General features: G+C 58.3%; 1 protein-coding gene across 1 annotated transcript; it reads left to right on the top strand.

Annotated features, from left to right (window-relative positions):
• The first annotated feature begins 11,023 nt into the window (after window positions 1-11,023).
• HEYL (hes related family bHLH transcription factor with YRPW motif like) lies at window positions 11,024-19,798 on the top strand. Its single transcript, XM_048326842.1, has 5 exons — window positions 11,024-11,258; window positions 14,719-14,785; window positions 15,169-15,252; window positions 15,706-15,787; window positions 17,184-19,798. Exons 1-5 carry the CDS (start codon window positions 11,179-11,181, stop codon window positions 17,849-17,851), a joined length of 981 nt encoding a protein of 326 aa, XP_048182799.1. The 5' UTR covers window positions 11,024-11,178; the 3' UTR covers window positions 17,852-19,798.
• The last annotated feature ends 320 nt before the right edge of the window (window positions 19,799-20,118 follow it).

Genomic DNA, 20,118 nt, shown 5'->3' with positions numbered 1-20,118 from the left:
GATGCCTGGAGGGGAAAAAAAAATTTAAAAAATCAAATTCCAGCGCAGATTCCAGCCTGTGATGCACCAGGGAATGTCCAGGTGGGCCCAGCCAGTCCTGGGAGGTCGGGATGTCCACGGCAACGCCAAGAGCTGCAAAGACAACCCCAAGCCCTTGATTGTGAGGGTTGACACCGAGATCAGGGAGGGTCAGGGAGAGGTTTGTGCAGGTGGATTTGGGATGCCTGGCTCTGCTTTGCTGCAAGCCCGAGGTTTTGATCCTGCTGCCTGTTTTCCAAGCTTTTCCCTTCATCAGGCACGGCAGGGCTTTGCAGGGAGCGTGCTTTGAAATCAAGCCTGTGGAGGAGGAGGAGGCGGAGGCAGAGCTGGTGGGAATTGTGCTGCCACTCAGCAATTGTCAGCACAGATGTTCCCGAGGTAATCACAGCCCTGAATAGCAGGAGCTGCTTTTCATGATAAATCCAGGATTTAACCCTGAGAGCTTGTGGGGTGTCTTGGGAAGGGGGGGACACCCCTGACACCATGGCAGGGAGGGCAGGCAGAAAGTGGTCTCTGCTCTCCTGGTCCTCCATGTGCACCAGGGAAGTTGTGACACCTCCCTGCCTCAGTTTCCCCATCACTGTGACAGAATCACAACATCCCAGACTGGTTTGGGTTGGAAGGGACCTTAAAGCTCATCCAGTGCCACCCCCAGCCACGGGCAGGGACACCTGCCACTATCCCAGGTTGTTCCAAGCCCCGTCCGACCTGGCCTTGGGAACTTCCTAGCAAGGTGAATCCAAAACTGATGAACGATCCAGCAGGAATGTCAGGTCTAGAGGATGACTGCAACTCCTTAGGGAGGGCAAGCAGAAACCCAGGAGCGCTCTGAAGTGCAGTGAAAACCCTGCAGGTCCCGGTGTGTGGGGACCACACAAATCCAGGTCTGTGCTGTGGCGTTGGCCGTCAGGGATCCCAGCTGGGAGCTCCTCTGCAGCACGTTTGGTTTTACACCCTTCCTGGAGGGCGGAACAGGCACCAACAACCCCGAGCAGGGACCTGCAGCCACCCCAGGGGGATAAAATGTCAGGGCAGGGGACCTGGTGACAGGGTGACAGAAACACCCGGGGCTGGAAGGACAGATAAGGGGACCTGGTGGCAGGAGAACAAGCAAAGGGCACTTGCTATCAGCACCGTGCCAGGATTTGAGCAGCCCAAGCAGCTCGTCCCTTCGACACCGCTATTTTTAGCCGCGGTTGCTGATGCCTCTGTCACCGGTGCCTAAAATGGTCCCCCCCGAGCGCACCCAGGGCCACCCCGCACCAACCGAGGCCACCAACGAAGCCGTGACTCAACGGGGCGGCTGTGGAGCCGCTCACGGCCCCGCTGGCTGCCGGAGGAAGCCAAGAGGCAGCTCCGAGCTGGGCCAGCTCCTGGGGACGTGCTCCAGAAGGTTCGTGTTTAGGGCCTGGCCCCTCGCCAGGAGTCAGGGGGGTACATGAACCCACCTTCCACCTCCCCTGAACTGGGAATTGCCCAGCTCTGACTGGGAGTCGTCGCTGTCCCTCGGTGTTGGTCCTTACGGGAGCTGTGGGATGGCTCTGTGGGAACAGCTTCCACCCACGCCGGTGGGAATAACCCTTTGGCTGCTGGGCTGGAGCAACAGGCGAGAGGGCAAAGATCTTGGGACCACAGGGCAAACCCACCCTGCTCCCTGCCTGGAGATGCCCTTTCATAAAAAGCTGCCTTGTTTTCCCCGTTCTGCCCAGACCAGCGAGTCACGGAGGCGGAGATCTCCCTGTCCCGGCGTTTCCCCATTCCTGCAGCGGAGGCTCCGTTACCAGGGCTGCGCTTCAAAGCTTTGCTGGCAGTGCTGGGACGCATGGGGCTGTGCCATAATCCCCCCTGGGAGGGGAGCAGAGGAGAGGAGGGGGGGCTTGGGACCTACTGGAACTACAAGAAACCTGGAGAGGGGACTTTGGACAAGGGCATGGAGTGACAGGATGAGAGGAAATGGGTTTAAGCTGAGGAAAGGTAGCTTTAGATTGGATATTGGGAAGGAATTCTTCCCTCTGAGGGTGGTGAGGCTCTGGCACAGGTCGCCTGGAGAAGCTGCTGATGCCAGGGAGAATAAATGAGGGAAAATCTGCTCCGATTGCACTGTGAGGGAAGCTTGGCTTCCCCAGCCTGTGCTGACTTTTGGTGGGAATTGGAGCACGAGTGGACATTGTTGTCCGTGCTGGAATTCACGGCCGTCCTGATGGGGATGCGTTCGCCGCAGGGAACAGGGGAGCATTTCTCATGGGGGTGGGATGGGGACAGGGACAGGGACAGGGTCAGGGACAGGGTCCGGGCCAGTTGTGGTGCTGAGCGGGTGCCACGAGAGGGCGCGGAGGGCTGTGCGGTGCCGCCAGAGGTGACTTGGTGGCCCATGTCCCTCTCCTTGGTGTCCTTCACGGGCCAACGTGCCCGAAGTGGCAGCGCCGCCTTCCACGGTGCCACCCGGTGCTCCTTGCCCTCAGGTGCGTGTTTGGGGAGCGTGAACGGGCATCTCTGCCTCAGCACAGCCCCAGGGGCCACCTGAGCCCCCAGACTGTCCCCAACCCACCCCACTGCGGGGTTTGACCTCCATGGGAAGGGGTTGCTTGAAGCCCACCGAGCTGGGCATGGGAAGGTTTTCCCCAGAGCCAATTCTGGTGTGGGACACGCGTCCTTAGGCGTCATCTCAGGCGCTTTGTCGCCCAGGGTGACCTGGCTGGGGGCTGTGGGGCCACCCCAGATGGCACGGGTGGGGCGATGGGGGCCTGTCGTGCTGGCTGTACAAACAGGCCCCGCTTCCTCGGCAGCCTCCTCCAGGTGCGGCTGGGAATCATTAGGAGCTCTCCGCACCGGCTGAGTGTGGGAACTGGAAGAGAAAGCTGGAGAGAGGCCTTCTTTCATCTCCCCACTCCCTCCTCCCCCCGCGTCTGCCAAGCCTGGCTTCCTTTTGAATCCTTTAGCTGGTGCCAAGCGAGGGAGAAGAGGAGGGGGGAAGAAAGAGAAAAAGGGAGGGAAAAAAAAAAAAAGCAACAACCACAGGAATGTGTCCGGGGATCTGGCTTCATTCAGGCTGCCGAGCCCTGAATACCCCGGCTCCACTCGGGGAGCTGGAGGGAGGCCGTGGCAGCAGTGGGAAAACAAGCAGGGAAGTGCTGTGAGTGTCACCACAGGGAGTGACAAAGGGTGTCAGGGAAGGGGACACATCCCCCGCCGTGGTACCGGGGATCTGGGGGCACCGCCGGGTCGGGGTGCCACAAGTCCCACGCTGAGAGCAGAGCTCCCACATCTGGGTGAATCCCGGCCGTGTTCCAGCCCGGGACGGGGACGCGGTGCCCAGCCCGTCCCCATTCCCTCCCCGTGTGCCAGGCCTGTCCCTCCCGACAAAGGCGACGGGGCTGCCGGCAGGGAGGGTGCGAGGGGAGGCTGGGAGCCTCTTCTCCGGCACATCGGGAGAAGGATGGGTTTTGACTTGCTGCCGACTTTATTCCCAGCAAATTAATAGTTTCCTCTTGTGGCGGCAGCGTTGGCCTGTGCGGGTGCGGGAGTGCGCTGGTGGCTCCCACTGCCCTCCCAGCCACCTTTCCCCGCTCCCAGAGGGTCCTCCCTCCATCCTTGTCCTCAGCTGGGCTCCTTCCAGCTGTGCAGAGCTGTCAGATCCAGCCCAGCTGTGCCGGCCGCGGCCTCGGGAGCATCCCGGCGGGAGCGGGGGCCCGGCTGTGAACTGATGATGCGAGAGCCGGAGGTGGCGGGGGAGCGCCTTGGGTGGCGGCGAGCGAGGCGCAGCTCCAGGAAGGAGCTCTCGCTCCCTCTTGGCTTCGCAGCCGCTTTGGCAGCGCTCGGAGAAACGGGGAAAAAGCAGCGAGGGAACCACCAGTGCACGCCGGACTCTGTCCTGGAGGCACGGGGCAGCTGCAGGACGATCCCAGCGCAGGATGGGAGCACCCAGCGGAGCGCCTGGCAGGAACCTGGGGATGGGATGTGCCACCCGAGTCCCCGCAGAGCTCCGCACACGCGCTGCCCGCTCCTCCCCGTGTGCCATGCGCTCCGTGCGTCCCATCCTGCGCGCTGAGCGCTCATTCCCGGCGCATGGAAGCCGTTCCCGGGGCTGTCCGTGGGCCCGGCCGCGGCACTGACACCTCTCCCGTGTGCGGGCACGCACCGTGGCACTCGGTATCGGCAGATCTGCTGGGAACGCCAGCCATTCCTCCGGCAGCGATTGTGTTTTGTTCCCTATTTATATCCCCGGGGTGGTGCCACAGGTGGGCGATTGTTCCAGCTGACAGCCTGAAAGGCGAAGGAACAAGATTTAACTTCCTGCTATTCAATTAGAGAAAGTGAGCATTCAGCAGCAGCTGCCGGCTGCTGGCAGGAGCCGAACCCCCGCCGCGGTGGGCGCAGGGAAAGGCAGGAAAAGCTGCCTGGTGCCACGGGCCCGGCGGGCTCCGGAGAACCTCTGGCTGCCGCTGCTCTCTACTGAGTTTGTTTTTTGAAAGGGGATTGCTTGATCAAAGCAGCTCCGCGGAGCAGAAGTCGGATGAGGAGGAGCTGGGAAAGGGGCTCAGCCTGGAGCAAAGGAGGCTCAGGGGGGACCCTGTGGCTCTGCACAACTCCCTGACAGGAGGGGGCAGCCGGGGGGGTCGGGCTCTGCTCGCAGGGTGAGAGGAAACGGCACCGAGTTGTGCCAGGGGAAGTTTAGGGTGGATATTAGGAATAAAAATCTTCACTGGAAGGGTGGTCAGGCATTGGAACGAGCCGCCCAGGGCAGTGGTGGAATCACCATCCCTGGAAGGGTTCACAGAACGCGTGGATGCGGCACTCTCGGACATGGTTTAGTGGAGAGCTGAGTTAATGGTTAGACTCGATTTTAAGGGTCTTCTCCAACTTCAATGATTCTGTGGGAAGCACCAGCATGGAAAACAGCAGCGTGTGGTGGTGGGGGGTGGTCACTAAATGGGGAGAGGCCATGCCGGGAGGGAAGGTCAGGAGCTCGCACTGCCAGAGGGAGCGGCAGCACCGCGGCTTCCCCCGGGCCAGCCCGAGCGCTGCAGCTTTGCCTCTGCCCTGAACTCTGCGTGATCCCTGACCCTGGGGCCTCTGTGGCGGAGGGCTGGTGGCTTTGGAAGCCCTCTGGATGTGCACTTCCCCTCGCCCGTGCTGGAAGGGCCAGGGGATGATCCCTTCCCTACTGACTGGGAGCCTCCTTGTCCCTGTTTCCCCACACACGCCTGCGCTCCCTCCCGGAGGCCGGCGGGGGAGGAGGGAGTGTGTGCTCCTGCGAGCTCCACGTTGGGAACAAACCTCTCTCCCTCTTCCCCTGCACTGCTTGAGCCCTCTCTGAGGCACCCAGGGCCTTGTGGAAACCCCTGTAGCGCCCAGGGTGCAGTGAGGGCTTCAGGGTCTCCCTGCTCCATTTCTTTCCCTCGCTCTTCCCCTCCTGGGACTGGTCCAGCTGGAGAAGAGTCTCCCGCTGCCACCTCTCTCTGCCCCTTCCCTGTGCCATCTGTCCCTCACTGGTGCCGTTCGTGCTCAAGATGCTCCCGTGCACCTCTTCGCTCTCCATTTTTAATCCATCTGTTTCCACGGGCTCGGGGTGTCTCCCAAGCTGGTTGTGATCATCAGGGCTGCAGTTGGAATCCGTCTGGCACCGCTGCAGCACACGGAGAGCCCCACATGCCTCCACGCACGCCAGACCCCGCAGCTCCGTCACCCTGCCCTGATCCAGAGGGTGGGACCGGGCTGAGCTCAGCACCTCGCACGAACATCGCGGGGGGGGGGGGGAGGATGCTCTGCAGCCGAGGCCATCAACAGCAATTAGCCCCTTTTGGGAACTCGCCGTGAAGCGCTGCCGAGGCTTTTCCGTGCGTGCCGATGCTTTGGAAGTGACGGGGGTTGGACATGCCAAACCACCGGCCACGTCTGAGCGAGCCTCGGTGCCTCGTGTCATTTCCATGAGGCTGGGAGGGCTCGGGGGTGCTGTCTGAGAATGTTAAAGGCACTTGTGTACCCAAGCAGCGCAGGCACATGCTGTCATTGCCTCTGCAGTGCCATCTGGCCAGCAGCAACGCAGCTAGAACCAGGGCTGTGTGCAGGAGAACATTTTACAACAGAAAGCAATTAACCGAATAAAGCCCTTTTTAAAATCCAGTAATTAAAAACAGTCCCTCCCCCTTGTTTTCCTTTTAAGCTGAAAGTTGCTGTTTACTCATTTGCTTTACAAAGTGTGCCTTGTTGTGGCTTCAGAAGAAATGAAAGTTTGAAGTGGTTAGAGAAGAAAGGCTTTGGGGCTGGTGCGTTCCAGGCAGGGCGGAGGGGCAGGGGCTCTCCAGCCCGGCTTGTTTGTATTTGTTCTTGTCTACTCACAGGATCGCTAAACACACATTTAACAAGTGGTGAAACTGTCTACCAGCCCGATCTCTCCCAGGGTTCATGAGAAGAGGCCTGGCACATTAGCATTGCTGGGGGAAGGGGAGGGGGAGGACAGGCCTTTTGAAGGGTTGGTGTTTTGGGGCTGAGCGAGGGAAGGGCTCCTTGCGCAGGCCAAGTCCCAAACAAAGGCATTGTGTTCCCCGGAGCCCTGGGGACTGGCCCCGGGGGAAGGCCAGGACCTTGCCTCACCAGCCACGGGTTTTCCCATCCCAGCTCCTCTTAGCACGGGTGCAGCCCTAAGGCCATCCCAGTCTTTCCAGCGGCCAGAGATGGGAGTGGGGCTGGCACCTCCAGGGCTGGCTCATCCCATCCCAGAGCCGAGGAACCCGGGGCCGCAGTAGTCACAGGGACCATCCTGTGCCACCGCAGCTCACCTTGTCGCCATCACCCTCACTTTGTCCCCATCACCCTCACCTTGTCCCCATCACCCTCTCTGGGTACAAAATACCAGAGAGGAGCAGCCCGGTGTCCAGTGGCAGTAACTCTTCCCTCCTCTCTGTGTGGCCACAGGGGAGCCCTGAGCTCGGCTCGGGCTCCTGGACAAGCAGTGACCCGGTCTGTCGCCGGGGCTGGTGCAATATTAATTCTCATTCGTTGTGGCTTCTCTGCAAAGCGAGCGCCCAGTGCAGCAGCTCCATTATGGGTGGGGAAACTGAGGCATATCAAGGGCCTAACCCACTGGTGGTGTCTGATGCTAGACCATCTGCTGACTCCAGAGCAGGATGAGGATCCTGTCCCTGGCTGTCCTCCAGCCGCACTGAGCTGGTGACACAGAGTGGCACAGACTCAAGGGGGGGACAGCAGCACCTCCAGGGTGTCCCAGCCGTCAGCTCGGCAGGTGCAGCCTCTTGGAGCCCCCTCCCACGGGATTTGCAGGGCTGCGCCGCATTCCCCGACCCGCCGCGGGGCAATAGGTGTGAGGACACAGACAGCCCTGCCAGGGTGGTGAGGGCAGCGCCGAATTTCAGCTCTGGGATCTGCCCTGTCCCTGCCTGGGGAAGGGTGAGGCCACTGGTTTGTGGGAAAATGTTGTTTTTCCCTCCCCTGGACTGCCCGTAGCAGTCGGCTGGGCGGGCTCTGGATCGCGTGGGCCGGGGAAGTGGGGGGGAGTTTGCAATTGTGGTGCCTCTGGCTTGGAGCAGAGCCACGGCAAACAATCCTCTCCTGGCCCCGCTCCAGATCTGACAAACCACCGAGGTGATACCGCATTCATCCCTCCACGCTTTCATCCCAAATCACCTCCTGAAAGCCCTGCCTGGTTCTCCCGCCTGTGATGAATCTGCTTAGCCACAGAGCAAGGCAGCCCGTCCGCAGCCAGGAATCCTGTCCAGCATCCCTGTGAGGCCTCTGCTTTGGGAATTACAGCTGTGGCTCTGGCAGGCGGCGGTGGGACCTGAGGTTAGGAGGTGATGTTGACTGAAGATGTGCGGACAGGGCATTCCAGGCATGCACGGGGTTAAATCAGAGGTGTCAGTTCACGGGGAGGTAACAGATAAGTCCTGCTCCTCGGCTGCCTCTGGCTTTCCAGAAGCCTTGCCCTCCCTCCCACATTCCAGCTGCTGCAGCTTTTCACAGCTGGCCGCTCTCCTGGGACATTTCCCAGAGCTGGGAAGGCAGGAGGGGAGGGAGCAGCGTGGTCCCAGTGTGGGAGGGGGGTTGGTGGCTGGGCTGATCATTGCCCCTCCAGGGATGCTTAGACTGGAGCCCTTCATCCCCAGGACAGGCCTGGCACAGGCAAACCTAGGCAATCCCAGGTCCCTGGCAGGGATCCACCCTCAGTCCTGGCCCGGAGAGTTTTTCCTGCTGCAGGGAAGGAACATCAATCTTTGCAGCTCGCTTTTTCCTTGGCCTCTGAAGCAGGGTAGCCAATTAGTGCTGGGTGTGATGGATGGCTTAGCCCCGTCCTCGTGACACCCATCCTCTGGAAACAGTTCCCACCACGGAGACGCACAGCCAGCCCGAGCAGGGGACAGCTCTCAGCAGCTCCTGAGCCCCAGAGGGTCCCAGAGGGGTCCCGGGGATGGGGACAGGCATTGCAGCAATGCTTGCTGTGATCCCAGAGGGGAAACAGCCCCAAGCACGGGGCCAGCGTTGTTAATTCAGGGCTTGGGGAGAGATTTCCTCTGGTAATTCCCTGGCTTGGCTGTGGCAAAGCCTGGAGCTCTCCAGGGAAGAGCAAATCGGCTCTGGGCAGAGGTTGGTCACCCACTGCTTGTGGCTCTGCTCTTGGGGTCACTGTACCACGGGAACCGCCTGCAAAGACACCCAGTGAGAGGCCAGGAGGGGCAGAACCCCCATTTCTGAACCCCAATCTCCCCTTGCCCACTGTGGGGGAGGTCTGGCTTCTCCCTCCCGTGGGACATGGGTGACACTCCCGAAATCCAGCTCCCCTCACGCAGCTAAACCCGTTTAATCCTTCCCTGTCGTCTCCACTGAACCGGCCCGTGAGGGGTCTCAGCACCGTCTCTGCTCCGTCTGGGGTGGTTCAGATGCCCCTCACAATCCCCCCTGGGATCTCTGGGGTCGATTATAAACGAGTCTCCAGGAGCACAGGCTGGAGAACGGATCCGATTACAGGAGAAGTGGGTTTTGGGGCCCCCGCTCTGTTCATAATGAAGTGTAATCCTAGAAAAACATGTTGCCAATTACACTTCAATTGAACCCAGATAATGATGCTTAGACAAGGCCCAGAAAAGATGGAGTCTGGACAGTGAATTCCTTTCTAATGGACAAGAAAAGTGTTCCTCTGTGGCAGGTCTGGGCTCGGCTTGGTTCAGGCTCACTGTGATATGAGCAAGAGCCTGAAACAACCAATCTCAGGATCCCATTCAAATGGTTTTATCAGTGGAAAGAGCATTAATCTCTCAAAAACACATGTTTATGGGAAGTTTGGTTTGGACATGTATGTGTTTCTAACTGAAATCACTTTGGAAAGGGAGGAGGAGTGGGTCTCAAAACTGCTAAAATAACACTTTTCTAATTCTTCTGGTTCAAAGCAACCTTTCGTTTGGAAATGTAAGCTAATAACAGCTCGGCTTCTTGACCGCTTCTCGTAGTGAAAACAAAACACCAGAATAAGAGAAACAAAGTGCTGTGAGCTGAAGCAAAGGTTTTACTCCCTTTTCCAGTTTACAAACACTGCCGAGACGTCCATTTTCCACTCCAGCACAGGACGGCTGCTTCAGGTCCCCGTTGCTTCACTTCAGAAGGGGAGGACGGTGCTGTTCAGTCCCAAAAACCACTCGGGGGGGGCCGCGCTTTCCTCTGCTCCATGTGCTGGGCTGGGGCAGGCGTGGGCGAAGGGCAGGCAGGAGCCAGGATTTGGCTTTTCCGGAGCTGCTGGAGAGGTGCTGGGGAATTGCAGACACCTCGGGGTTGGCGGGTGCAGCATGGGTGAGCTGGCAGAGATGGCTGAGGGAGATAGGGAGCACCCCAGGAGGCCACGGGAGACGGGTGGTGGGGTGGCTTGGCTGGCCCGAGCGGCGACAGGGCTGTTATCGCCGCCGCGGTCTCTGCAGAAGGGCTTTGGGAAACCCACGTGTTGCCAGATCTCAGCGCTGATTATTTTTTTTCAAAATAAAAGGCATTATTTTCGTACTGGGAACCTCCACTTCTGTGCTCTCCCTCCTCCTCTCTCTCTCTTTCTCTCTCTCTCTCCCACACGCACACGTTTTTGCTGCCTTGGGGGATTTTAGCAGCGCAGGGCTCTGAAAAAACCTGATTCCTGCCTCCTTCCTGCCAGAGCAGGGAAAGGGAGATGCTCACTCGATGCTGGGCTGTGGGTTAAACTTTCCAGCATTGTGGAATGAGACGAGAAAACAGCGATTCACCCTAATGTTACAAAGCCTGAAGTCGGCTTTTGGCCGCTTTGTCTCACAGGGTAGGTAGGTGTCAAACACCCTGCCCTGGCAGCGCCGTGGGCTGGCACTTGAGGAGGCTCCGAGGCTGTGCGAGCGTGGCAGAGGGGCCGAGCTCCCGGCCGGACCACCGCGGCGTGGTGCCGGACCCATCCCGAGCGCGGTGCCACCGCTGCCAGCCCGGCCCTCGGCAGTGGCCGCTGATTAATCCCAGCCGAGGGCCCTTTGAGCGGCGTCCTCAAACAGCACCGCGCTCCGAATGAGCCGGTTTCCATCTGAATCATAAGCCTGCAAAGTGCCTGCGCCGCGCGGAGCCGGGCAGACATGTGTGTGCGTGTGGGGCTGGATGTTGATTTTTCCCTGAAACAACTCAAGGCTTTATCAGTCCCATCTCTTTCCCACGGTTTTCTGTTGCCAGTGAGGTCACTGGTCCCTTTAAACTGGGGCTGAGGCCAATGTGCAGCGGCTGGAAGGGGGGCCGTGGGCAGGAGGGGGGGGACATGAGACGGTTCACACAGACTGTTCCTTTTACAGGAAGATTTGGGATTTCGACCAGCGAGCGGGAGGAGGCGGGGGGGCGCGGGGGGGCCCTGGGAACCGGGGAGCGCCGGCGCGGCCGCGTAATCCGTCACTCCCGGGAGATGGTGGCTCATTAACCCATTACCCGGGAGGTGGGGACGTGCCGGGAGGGAGCCAGGGAAGGAGAGCCGGGGGTGGGAGAGGCAGAGCGGGCAGGGGAGGAGCCGTGCGGGGCCGGAGCGGCGGAGTCCGGGCAGGGACAGCACTGCCCCGAGCACGGCGGGGAACGACGGCGGCGGCCACCGGGGCCACGCGTGGGGCAACCTCGCCGAGCCCACCGGCCTCTCCCCCCGCCAGGATGAAGCGGCTCTGCGAGGAGAGCTCGTCCGACACGGAATCTGACGGCACCATCGACGTGGGCCGGGAGGAGGAGTACAGGTGAGGGCAGCCTCCGTCCCACGCGGGTTTTTGGGGTCCCGGCACGGCTCCCCCAGCGCTCGGTGCCTGCCGGGGCACGGCTCGGGAGGGCACCGGCTCTGCCACGGCGGCACCGGGACACGGCACGGGAGGGCACCGGGGCTGCCACCGCCGCAACCGGGAGTCCCTCGCACCTCGCTTAACCCCTCGGGGTCGGGCTGGTCCTGCGCGGACAGGCAGGATGACCCTAGAGCGCCGGCCAGGGCTGGTGCTGGCCGTGGGGCTGACCCCGCAAGGAAACCGAAGTGGCCATACAAGTGTTAAAGCTGTGTTAGGAGCTTCAAGAGAATCCCATTAAAGCCAGCGCGGTGGCCTTCTCCTGCCAGGTGGGAGAAGGGCAGCAGGAGCCCGTTCTCTGCACCCCGAGATGGGGCAGCCCCCCCCGAGCAGAGGCACCCACACCCCTGCGCTCCCGGCAATCCGAGAGCTCCCAGGGAATGGGGAAGAAACCACATTTTTTGTGGTTTTGCATGAGAAAAACACTTCTGCTCTGCTGATGCATTTGTAAGGCACCAGCTGGGGCTGTGATGCGTTAGGGAGGGAGCCCGAGCGGGGAAGGGCTGCCCCGGTGCCCCTCGGCAGCGCAGTTCGAAGGCTCTGTCCCATCAGCTCTGGGCTTTGCTCTTTGTGAGGGAATGGTGAGGACAGGACCCGTGTGTGGTTCCCCAGGCGATGCCCTCAGGCTTCCCCGTGCTCCCCTGGCAAAGGGCATCCTCAGCGCCGCTGGCAGCCCGGGTTCCCAGGCTGGGTCAGCCCTCCCAGGCTCCGAGGGTGCAGACGGCGCAGGGGATGAAGGAAAGGCTCTGTTATTTGTTCCCATCCAAAACTCAGCTGCTTTTGAACTCTTGTTTCAATGGCCAAGTGTCCCCCTTCCCTCCACGACCAGCTTTGGATGAATTCATTCCCTCTTGCTCTTTGGTATCCTGAGCGGAGCAGCTGCCTGGCAGGTGCCAAGCTCAGGTTCTCATGGGACTAAATTCATGAATCTGCTTCTGATACAGTCACAGCAGAGTCGGCCACGTCGGGCACAAAATGTCCTGCAGGGATTCCCTGAGCCCTTACGCCGTTTCCAAGTGCATCGATATTTAAGCTGCTTTCCTGCTGCAGGTGAAATATATCCCACCTCTCCACATCAAAATAGCAGCAGACTGAGTCCATAGGACCCCGAGGGATAAAATACCGGAATTGTCACAATATTTTATTTCAGTGACCAGCAATGATGAACTTTTAATCTCTCTTTGGTGCTGCTAATGTGTTTCTCCTCTCGAGCCAGTAGTAGAACCAGGCTGGCTGTGATCTGGTGATATTTGTATAGGTGGATGTTGTTCCTCATGTCACGCAAATCCACAGCCAAAAGAGCTGTTCCTGCCCTGCAGAGGTCACACCCCAAGTAATGCCATCCTGCATGGGATGCTGGTGGATCCAGAAAAATCAAACACTTCCAGGTGGGGAGTGTGGAGGAGTGATCAGAGCAGAGAGCGGCTGCCTGGCTGGGGTTCCCAGCCCATTACCCATCGGCTGAGTGGTTTGGGCAAACCAGTTTCCCCGTAGTGAGGGGATGAGTCATGCCGGGCGTGAGGCTTGGATCTGTGCTTGGAGCAAGTTTAGGCTCTGGGGTCACTGCAGAAGTGCAAGATCTGCCCAGATCACAGCCAGAGCTGTGCTGTGAATGACAAAACCAAGCAAAGAGCAATGCAGAAATTTTAGTCATGGGGAATATACTCACGCTATCTTTTATGTGGTTCAAGTCCACCAGATGTATTTTTTAAATACATTTTGCAGTGAGATAGGTGTTGATATCCACATCTGGAACAGCAGCTCACAAAGAACAACGCATCCAGACCGCCCTGCAAAGAGAGTTTCAAAAACCACTGTTATTTTTGGGTGCCTACTTTGCATTTCCAGGTGAATTCAGCACCTACCCCCTGCACCTAAAACACCCCGGTGTCTGTGCAGAGCCCGTTTTCACATCAAAATGGCTCATTCTGTGCACGTCTGCGTAGCTGGCGATGCATGTTGGTACTTGTGGAGCCAGCCAGCACCTCTGCCCAGAGAGAGCCCACCCAGCAGACATTCAAATAGGGGACCTGTATGGAGATGAGCGGAGCAGGCAGCAGAAGAACGTGTTATTGTGTAAAACCACTTCTGAAAGCGCCTCGCTTGGGCCTATTTTTAATAGGCTGAGTTGGGTCTAGTTTTCAGCTGGCTGCAGACAGCACTGTCTGTGCAGGAAAATCCTTAATGGATTCCTATTAAAATGCTCTGTCAAACTGAAAAACATTTGGATTGGGGTGAACCCAAGTGGCCCTTTCCAGATTTGGGTGCCTGACACGAGCTCTGGTCCCTGCGGCGTGCTGGGCTGGCCGGGATTGCAGGCGGACGCGTGTTCACATCCCTGCTCCGAGTTTCGTAAGGCACAGAAGGAGCCCCGAGCCAGTTCCACTTTCCAGAGGGACAAACCCTGAGCCAGTTCCACTTTCCAGAGGGACAAACCCTGCTTAGGGGAGGCAGGACGTGGCCTGGCCAGCCTCATCCCCCCCCCACCAGCCACGGGGTCTTGCTCCAGGGAGTTTCCCACGGTCGGTTATCCATCGTTACGGGGACCTAAGGGTTGAACTTTGCCTCCCTCTGCATGTCTAGGGCTGACCTTTGGTGTCTTTAGCCTGGCGGGCACAGGGTGGTTTGTGGGGCCCTGTTCCTTAGCCTGTCCCCACAATGTCACTTGTCCTCTGAGCCAGCAGGAGCGTCCCTGCTCCGTCACCTCCTGCCAGGTGTCCTCCCTGCCCCGTTCCTGGCCCCTCTCTGAATGGTTCAGAACACTGAGAACATCCCAGCCCACCCCAAAAATTGTGGTTTGGGAAGCGACTCTCCGGGAAGCCCTCAGAAACCACATCAGTGCCACCGCTGGCCTCACCCTGAGGAGCAGCCAGCCCTCCCTGGGTGGGAGCTCGGATCCCTGGAGCCCAGATCCCTCCTGCTATCGCGGCTCCGAGATGCAAAGCCTGCAGACAGGGCAGGCTCAGACACGAGGGACGGGAGGTTCACACATGGAGGAAAAAAGGCCACGACTCCAGAGCTCGGATCGCTGCTTTCCCAGCCCTGTGGAGATGCCATCGCAGGCTGGGATTGAAGAATTGTACCTGGGAGTGGATGGACATTCTGGTGCAGAAATCTGTCCCAGATTTCTGGGATCTGGTGGGAGATTCTCGGAGGGGAGAGAGTGGGATTCAAGTCTCTGCTTGGCTCCCTATCCCCAGTTCCTGAGCTCTGTGTTGTGGGTAAAAATGAGATGGGAACCACAGAAGACGTTTTTTGGGGTGGGGGGAGGAAACTGCAGATGGCAAATGTGTGTAGAACATATGTGCAACAGAGGTTGCTCTCCAGCCAGTGCTAGAAATGATCCCCTCTCCTTCCTTTCCAGCCATGTTTCCAGGTCTGTGTCTCCCACTACGACATCTCAGATACAAGCCAGGAAGAAGAGGAGAGGGGTGAGTGTCCTTTATGATGACCAGGGCAGGCTGGCCCTGACTGTGTGCCAGAGATGTCCCCCTGTGTGCACTGGGGGCCTATCAGCCCATCCTTATTGTGAGGCCACAGTACAACATCACCTTTACACCCCTCCTGCTCCATCCCCTGCAGAATTGTCCCCAAAGCCAATTTTTTTGCAGAGGTTTGGCCTCATATCTGGCAGAAAAGGGGAGAGCAATTTCACCTGTGGTTATCACACCAGTTCACGTTTCTTCTCTCAAATTTTGCACCCCAAAGCACTCACACACACGTGGCCCTTTCGAAGCACCTGCAGGGCTTTAGATCTGGGAGCTGTGGCTGGGAGTGACTGTGGTTTCTTCTCTCTGCTTGGAAATCTCCACAGATCATCGAGAAGCGGCGCCGTGACCGCATCAACAGCAGCCTCTCGGAGCTGCGGCGCCTGGTGCCCACGGCCTTCGAGAAGCAGGTGTGTGTTTGTGAGAGCCCCTGGTGCCCTGGTCCCACGAGGGCTGCAGGGTTTGGGGTACGGCCTCCAGAAGGAGAAATTCTGCAGCAAGGCTGTGCCTTTCTTATCATCCTCACTCCAGGGAGTAAGTAGGTGGTGGGAATGGGGTGGTGGAACGATATTGGCAAATATTCAGGAGCCCTGGGGAGGATAAATTCAATCTAGGAAGCATTTTGCAGATATGAGGAAGCACAGAAAGAGGGATTTTTCAATCTGCATTGGGAAGGAGCTGGTTTTTCTGCTCTCTTGATGTAAAAAACAGAGCCCTGGTGGATGCCCCGCGCCACTCTGAGCACTCCTGGGCTTCAGGGAGGTTTCGGGGAGGAAGTCATCGGTCAGAGCCCGGCTCCTGAGAGGCACAAAGCCCTGGACCATAAAATGACAAATGGCTTTTCCTTTCTGCTCCCCACACAGGGGTCTTCTAAGCTGGAGAAGGCAGAAATTCTACAAATGACAGTGGATCACTTAAAAATGCTTCACGCCACAGGAGGAACAGGTAAGAACTGCTCTTAGGAGCACGGGGTGAGGTGAAGGTGCAAACCTGGAAGGAAAATTCCCCATCAGCTGCAGCAGCGAGCTGCCTCCAGCCAGCTCTGCCTGCTTCCCAAGGGAAATACCTTTTGAGGGAGGGCAGATGGGCATTTTCCTACAGATGGGTCAGCATCCCATGCATCCATTTGGGAGAGTGGGACAGGTGGGGAGCTGAACCCCCCCCCAGCCCCACAGGGACAGCACTGTTGGTGTCACACCCCCTGCTAAAAGCTGTTCAGCCAGGGACTCATTTCTTCCTGCTCAGAAATGGAGCCTGCTTCCAGAAAAACCATATTAAACCCTTTACCTCCTCCCTGGGATACATTTCCTGCGGAGGCTGAATTCTGCATGAGGACTCTGCAAATAAACAAGGCTTTTTTTTCCCCTTTCTGTTTTTTTTTTTTTTTTTTTTTTTTTTTTGTGTGTGTCTCTTGGTTGTTATAAGAAGAGAGAGGGAGCCCTGTGCAAAATTCAACAAAGGTCTTATTTGTACTGGGACCTCAGTACAGACCCTCTGTCCTGTTCCAGTTAACAGGATGGAGATCACAGCTCCAGTAAAGAAGCCTCTGGCTTGCTTACCACCCAGTTTTGGCTTGCTGGGGACATTGCTGGCATCCAGGCTTTGGTTCAGGGCTGTAACTTGGTCTGGAACATTTGTTTAGATATTCAGTTTGACTGCACTGCAACAAAGGGCTGCATTGTCACGAGAGACCCCGTCAAGCACAGTGGTCCAGCGCTTCACTGTGCTGTGACATTCTCTGCTTTATTGCTTACGGCCTCACGAAGCTGCAAGTTGGGAGCAGAAGCCTTAAAATCAGCGGCTGGTTGCTGATTTCTGTGGCTTTGAGCTTTCTCAGCCCAGCTGTTTTGGTTCTGCCACTGCCCTGTGATGTTGGTTTAAAGGGAGTGTAAATTTTGGGAGCCAGGCAGAGGGAAGTGGTGCTAAGCTGTGCCTTGAGGAGGCACTGTCCTGACTGGAATGGCCCCTTGGCAAAGGCAGCCCAACCCCAGTGCCCGCCCAGCCCACAGCCATGTCTCCAGCAGTGATAACGGATAGAATCCAACAGGAAAAAATTCTTCCTTCCTGAGCACAGCTAATGAAACCTCTCACTGGTCTCACACGGAGTGAGAGGCTCCCTGACCCCGGCGGGTTCATCCCGGTCAGATAACCGCAGACGCCGCTCTCACGCACGCAAACGTCCGGTCCCTCGGGACACCCACTTGGCTGCCTGCTTCAGGAATATCACACGGCAGCAAAGTGCCTCAAGTGAAATACACAGTGCACTAGAGAGGGTAGTGAAATCCAAGCGCATTCCTGAGCTCTGCACGGCCTTACTGTCACCCACCTCCTCTCCCTCCAGGCTTCCTGGATGCCCGGGCTCTGGCCGTGGATTACAGAAGCATCGGCTTCCGCGAGTGTCTCACCGAAGTTGTCAGGTACCTGGGCATCCTCGAGGGCCAAAACGCCGCCGACCCCATCCGGCTGCGACTCCTCTCCCACCTGAATAATTACGTGGCAGAAATGGAGCCTTCACCCGTGGCCACGTCCCTGCTGCCCATCCAGGCCTGGCCGTGGTCCTTCCTGCACGGCGCCGCCGGGCCTGTGCAGATCCCCAGGAGGGAGGCTGCTCCCGCTCCGGTTGTTTTGACTGCATCTTCCCTGGCTTACCCGAGCCCCGCAGTGAGGCCGGCCCCGCTCCGCCGCGTCCCCGGTGAGATGCTGCCATCCCGCCGGAGCTTCCTGGCCAGCAGGATGGGCTCCTCCAGCCGGAGGGCCCGGGGCGCTGGCTCGGCCGCAGCCGTGCCGGCCGTGCCCAGGATGCCGTCGCCAGCGGGAGCACTGAGGGAGGGCTCATCCAAGAGCAGCCAAATCGCCACTTTCCTCTTCTCCCCAGCCTCTGCCGGCATCCCTGTGCCGCCAGCTTACGCGGCACCTCCCGTCTTGGGTGCTGCCGCGCAGGGACCCGGGATCAGGGTTGGGACATCCAGGATCTGCCGCTCCTGGGCGACGGAAATCGGGGCTTTCTGACCCTCCCTTCCCCTCTGGAGACAGGAGTTCTTCAGTGCTCATTGCCCGCAGGGCTGAGAACAAACTCGGTTGAAAAGGCATCTTTCCTGCTTTGCAGAAGCCAAGGATCCATAGAGAAAATTCTCTCTGCTCTTCCCTCCCTCCTCGCGCCGCCCTCCTCGCCTCGCCGTCGCACGTCCTCTCCCTCGTGACGCCTGCAAACGTAAATCACATCCAACTCCATGCACTTGTCTGCACGAGGCCGTGCTCCAGACCCTTCTGGCTACGAGGGAGGGGGCACACGCAGATCCCAACCCCGTTCCTCCTCCAGCAAACCCCTCTGCAGAACCCAGCGTTGCTGTCCTTCGGAAAACAACCAGCCTTGAAATACTGTCTTTATTCCCCCGAGGACTCGGAGCTGCCAGCCAGACTCGCTCGTGCTGATTCCCTTCGACGCGTCCCCCAGCTGCAGCTCCTCATTTTGGTGTGGTGGGATGGACACAGCTCACACCCCATGCCCAGCACTGCTGGCACCCACGAGGCAGGCTCCAGCCCCCCCGCCCCCAGCTCCCGAAGAGAACTGGCTGCCTGCTAATCCCTGTGCTTTCCTCTTCGCATTACCAGCTTTTCCCACTTATGTGCCCTTAAGGTGGAGTGAGGCAGCGGCTTAGCAGGGCTCGTTCCCACAGCCCCGCTGAAATCCCGCCGTGGCTGCAGGGCCTGCGCTGGGTTCCCGGCACAAACCCTGCCGGAGCAGCTGGCCAGGCCACCCGGGCTCAGCCCTTGCCCTGCACCACCGAGGTGTGAAGAGGCGAGACAGAGGATTTCAAAGGGACGCCTGTTGTTGTTGCTTTTTCTTCTTTCGGAACCCAGGGTTCCAACAGCCTGTCACGGAGGGGAAGGCTCTGACGGCCAAAGTGAGAAGAAGATGCCTTTCCCTCTGCCAGTCTCCCTGCTGGAGCTGTCTCTCCTCCACCCCCTGCTGAACAGCCGTGACTGCAAAGGGGGAAAATGGGTCGGAGCAGCCTGAATTTGAAGTGCCTCCCTCGTTCTCCCTGAGCCCAGCATCCCTCACCCTCTCCTCCCACAGTGTTTCTGTTTTCTTTCTCCAGCACCACATTTGGGTCTCACACCTCTCATCCCCCTCCCTGGGCTGGGACCAAAACCCACTGAGGTGTCACTGCACTTGTCCTGAGTCCTGAGAGCTCTCCCTGCCTTGCCCTGTGTGCCCCCAGATGACTGACACAGCAGATTACACCTCGGCTCCTCCAGCTGGCCTCCTCTCCTCTCTTCTTTGGGCAGAAAGAACAGAAACTTGAAGCTTTCAAGCCACCCCGCTCCTGTGCCACTTCCCGTGGTGGCAGAGCAGGGTTTCCCAGTGCTCCCTCCCACCTGAACAGCCCCTGCTCCGTGCATTTGTGCCTTGACTTGCTGGGATAAACGTGCAGAATATCCTGGACCCAGCTGCACGCCCACCCCTTGCCCACCTCTACCACGGAAAGAGAGAGAAGGTCAGTGCAAAGAAAGGTAAAAAAGAGGGAGAAGATCTCTTTTGAATGGGAGAAGCTCTTCCCATGCCTCAGGTCAGAGGTGCAGCCGGTCGGGCTGTGGGGATGAGCTGTTGTTTTCCTTCCTGCAGATGGTATCTGCCATGTGCATGTCAATGTATGTATCTGCCTTTGTTTGGAAAGTGAGTCCCTCCCAGTTGTTTTGATGGAAGTCATCGCACTTAGCGCACAGAAATGCCTCTGCTACTTCTCACCCTTGTCCTCAAGCACCGGAATCAGCCAGGAACAACATATTTCCTTTTAATAAAGTCACAGGAGGGAGGTCCTCGTGGACCCTGGCTGTTCCTGCAGCTGGTTTGTGCACTAGAGCTCACGGCCTCACTTTACACTGTGCAGTGCTCTTAGATTCACGAGCTGTGACATCAGCAAAGGTGGCAAATAAAGTCTTTCAAACCCCCTGTCCTGGTTATGAAATGTAAGTGTTGAAGTGAATCCGATCTGCTCATCCAGCCTGCCCGGATCACGGAAGGGGCCTGTGAAGGTCATCGATGAGTAATTTTGTGGCAGGTTTTGATTCCTGAAAAGCTCCAAAAAAAGGTGAGGTGCAGCTTTTAAGGTGACATCCCCTGTGATTGTTTTATAGCTCTTGGTGACTCTGGCCCCAAGACTTTTTTACTTTGGAAAATGAGTCAAAAGCAGCCAGGTATTCACCAAGGCTTGCCCTGAGATTGGCAATAATCCGTCACTCGAGAAGAAATCATTTCATTTAGGGTCTACGAA

The sequence above is a fragment of the Corvus hawaiiensis genome, chromosome 23 (assembly GCF_020740725.1).
Source record: "Corvus hawaiiensis isolate bCorHaw1 chromosome 23, bCorHaw1.pri.cur, whole genome shotgun sequence".
Taxonomy (NCBI): domain Eukaryota; kingdom Metazoa; phylum Chordata; class Aves; order Passeriformes; family Corvidae; genus Corvus; species Corvus hawaiiensis.
This window is presented reverse-complemented; position numbering and strand designations above follow the sequence as displayed.

Bases quoted from the DNA above. Each gene is read 5' to 3' on its own strand.
- HEYL (XM_048326842.1), top strand. From the start codon at position 11,179: ATGAAGCGGCTCTGCGAGGAGAGCTCGTCCGACACGGAATCTGACGGC. The intron at 14,786-15,168 runs GTGAGTGTCCTT...AAATCTCCACAG, and splicing joins CCAGGAAGAAGAGGAGAGGG to ATCATCGAGAAGCGGCGCCG. The intron at 15,788-17,183 runs GTAAGAACTGCT...CTCTCCCTCCAG, and splicing joins TCACGCCACAGGAGGAACAG to GCTTCCTGGATGCCCGGGCT.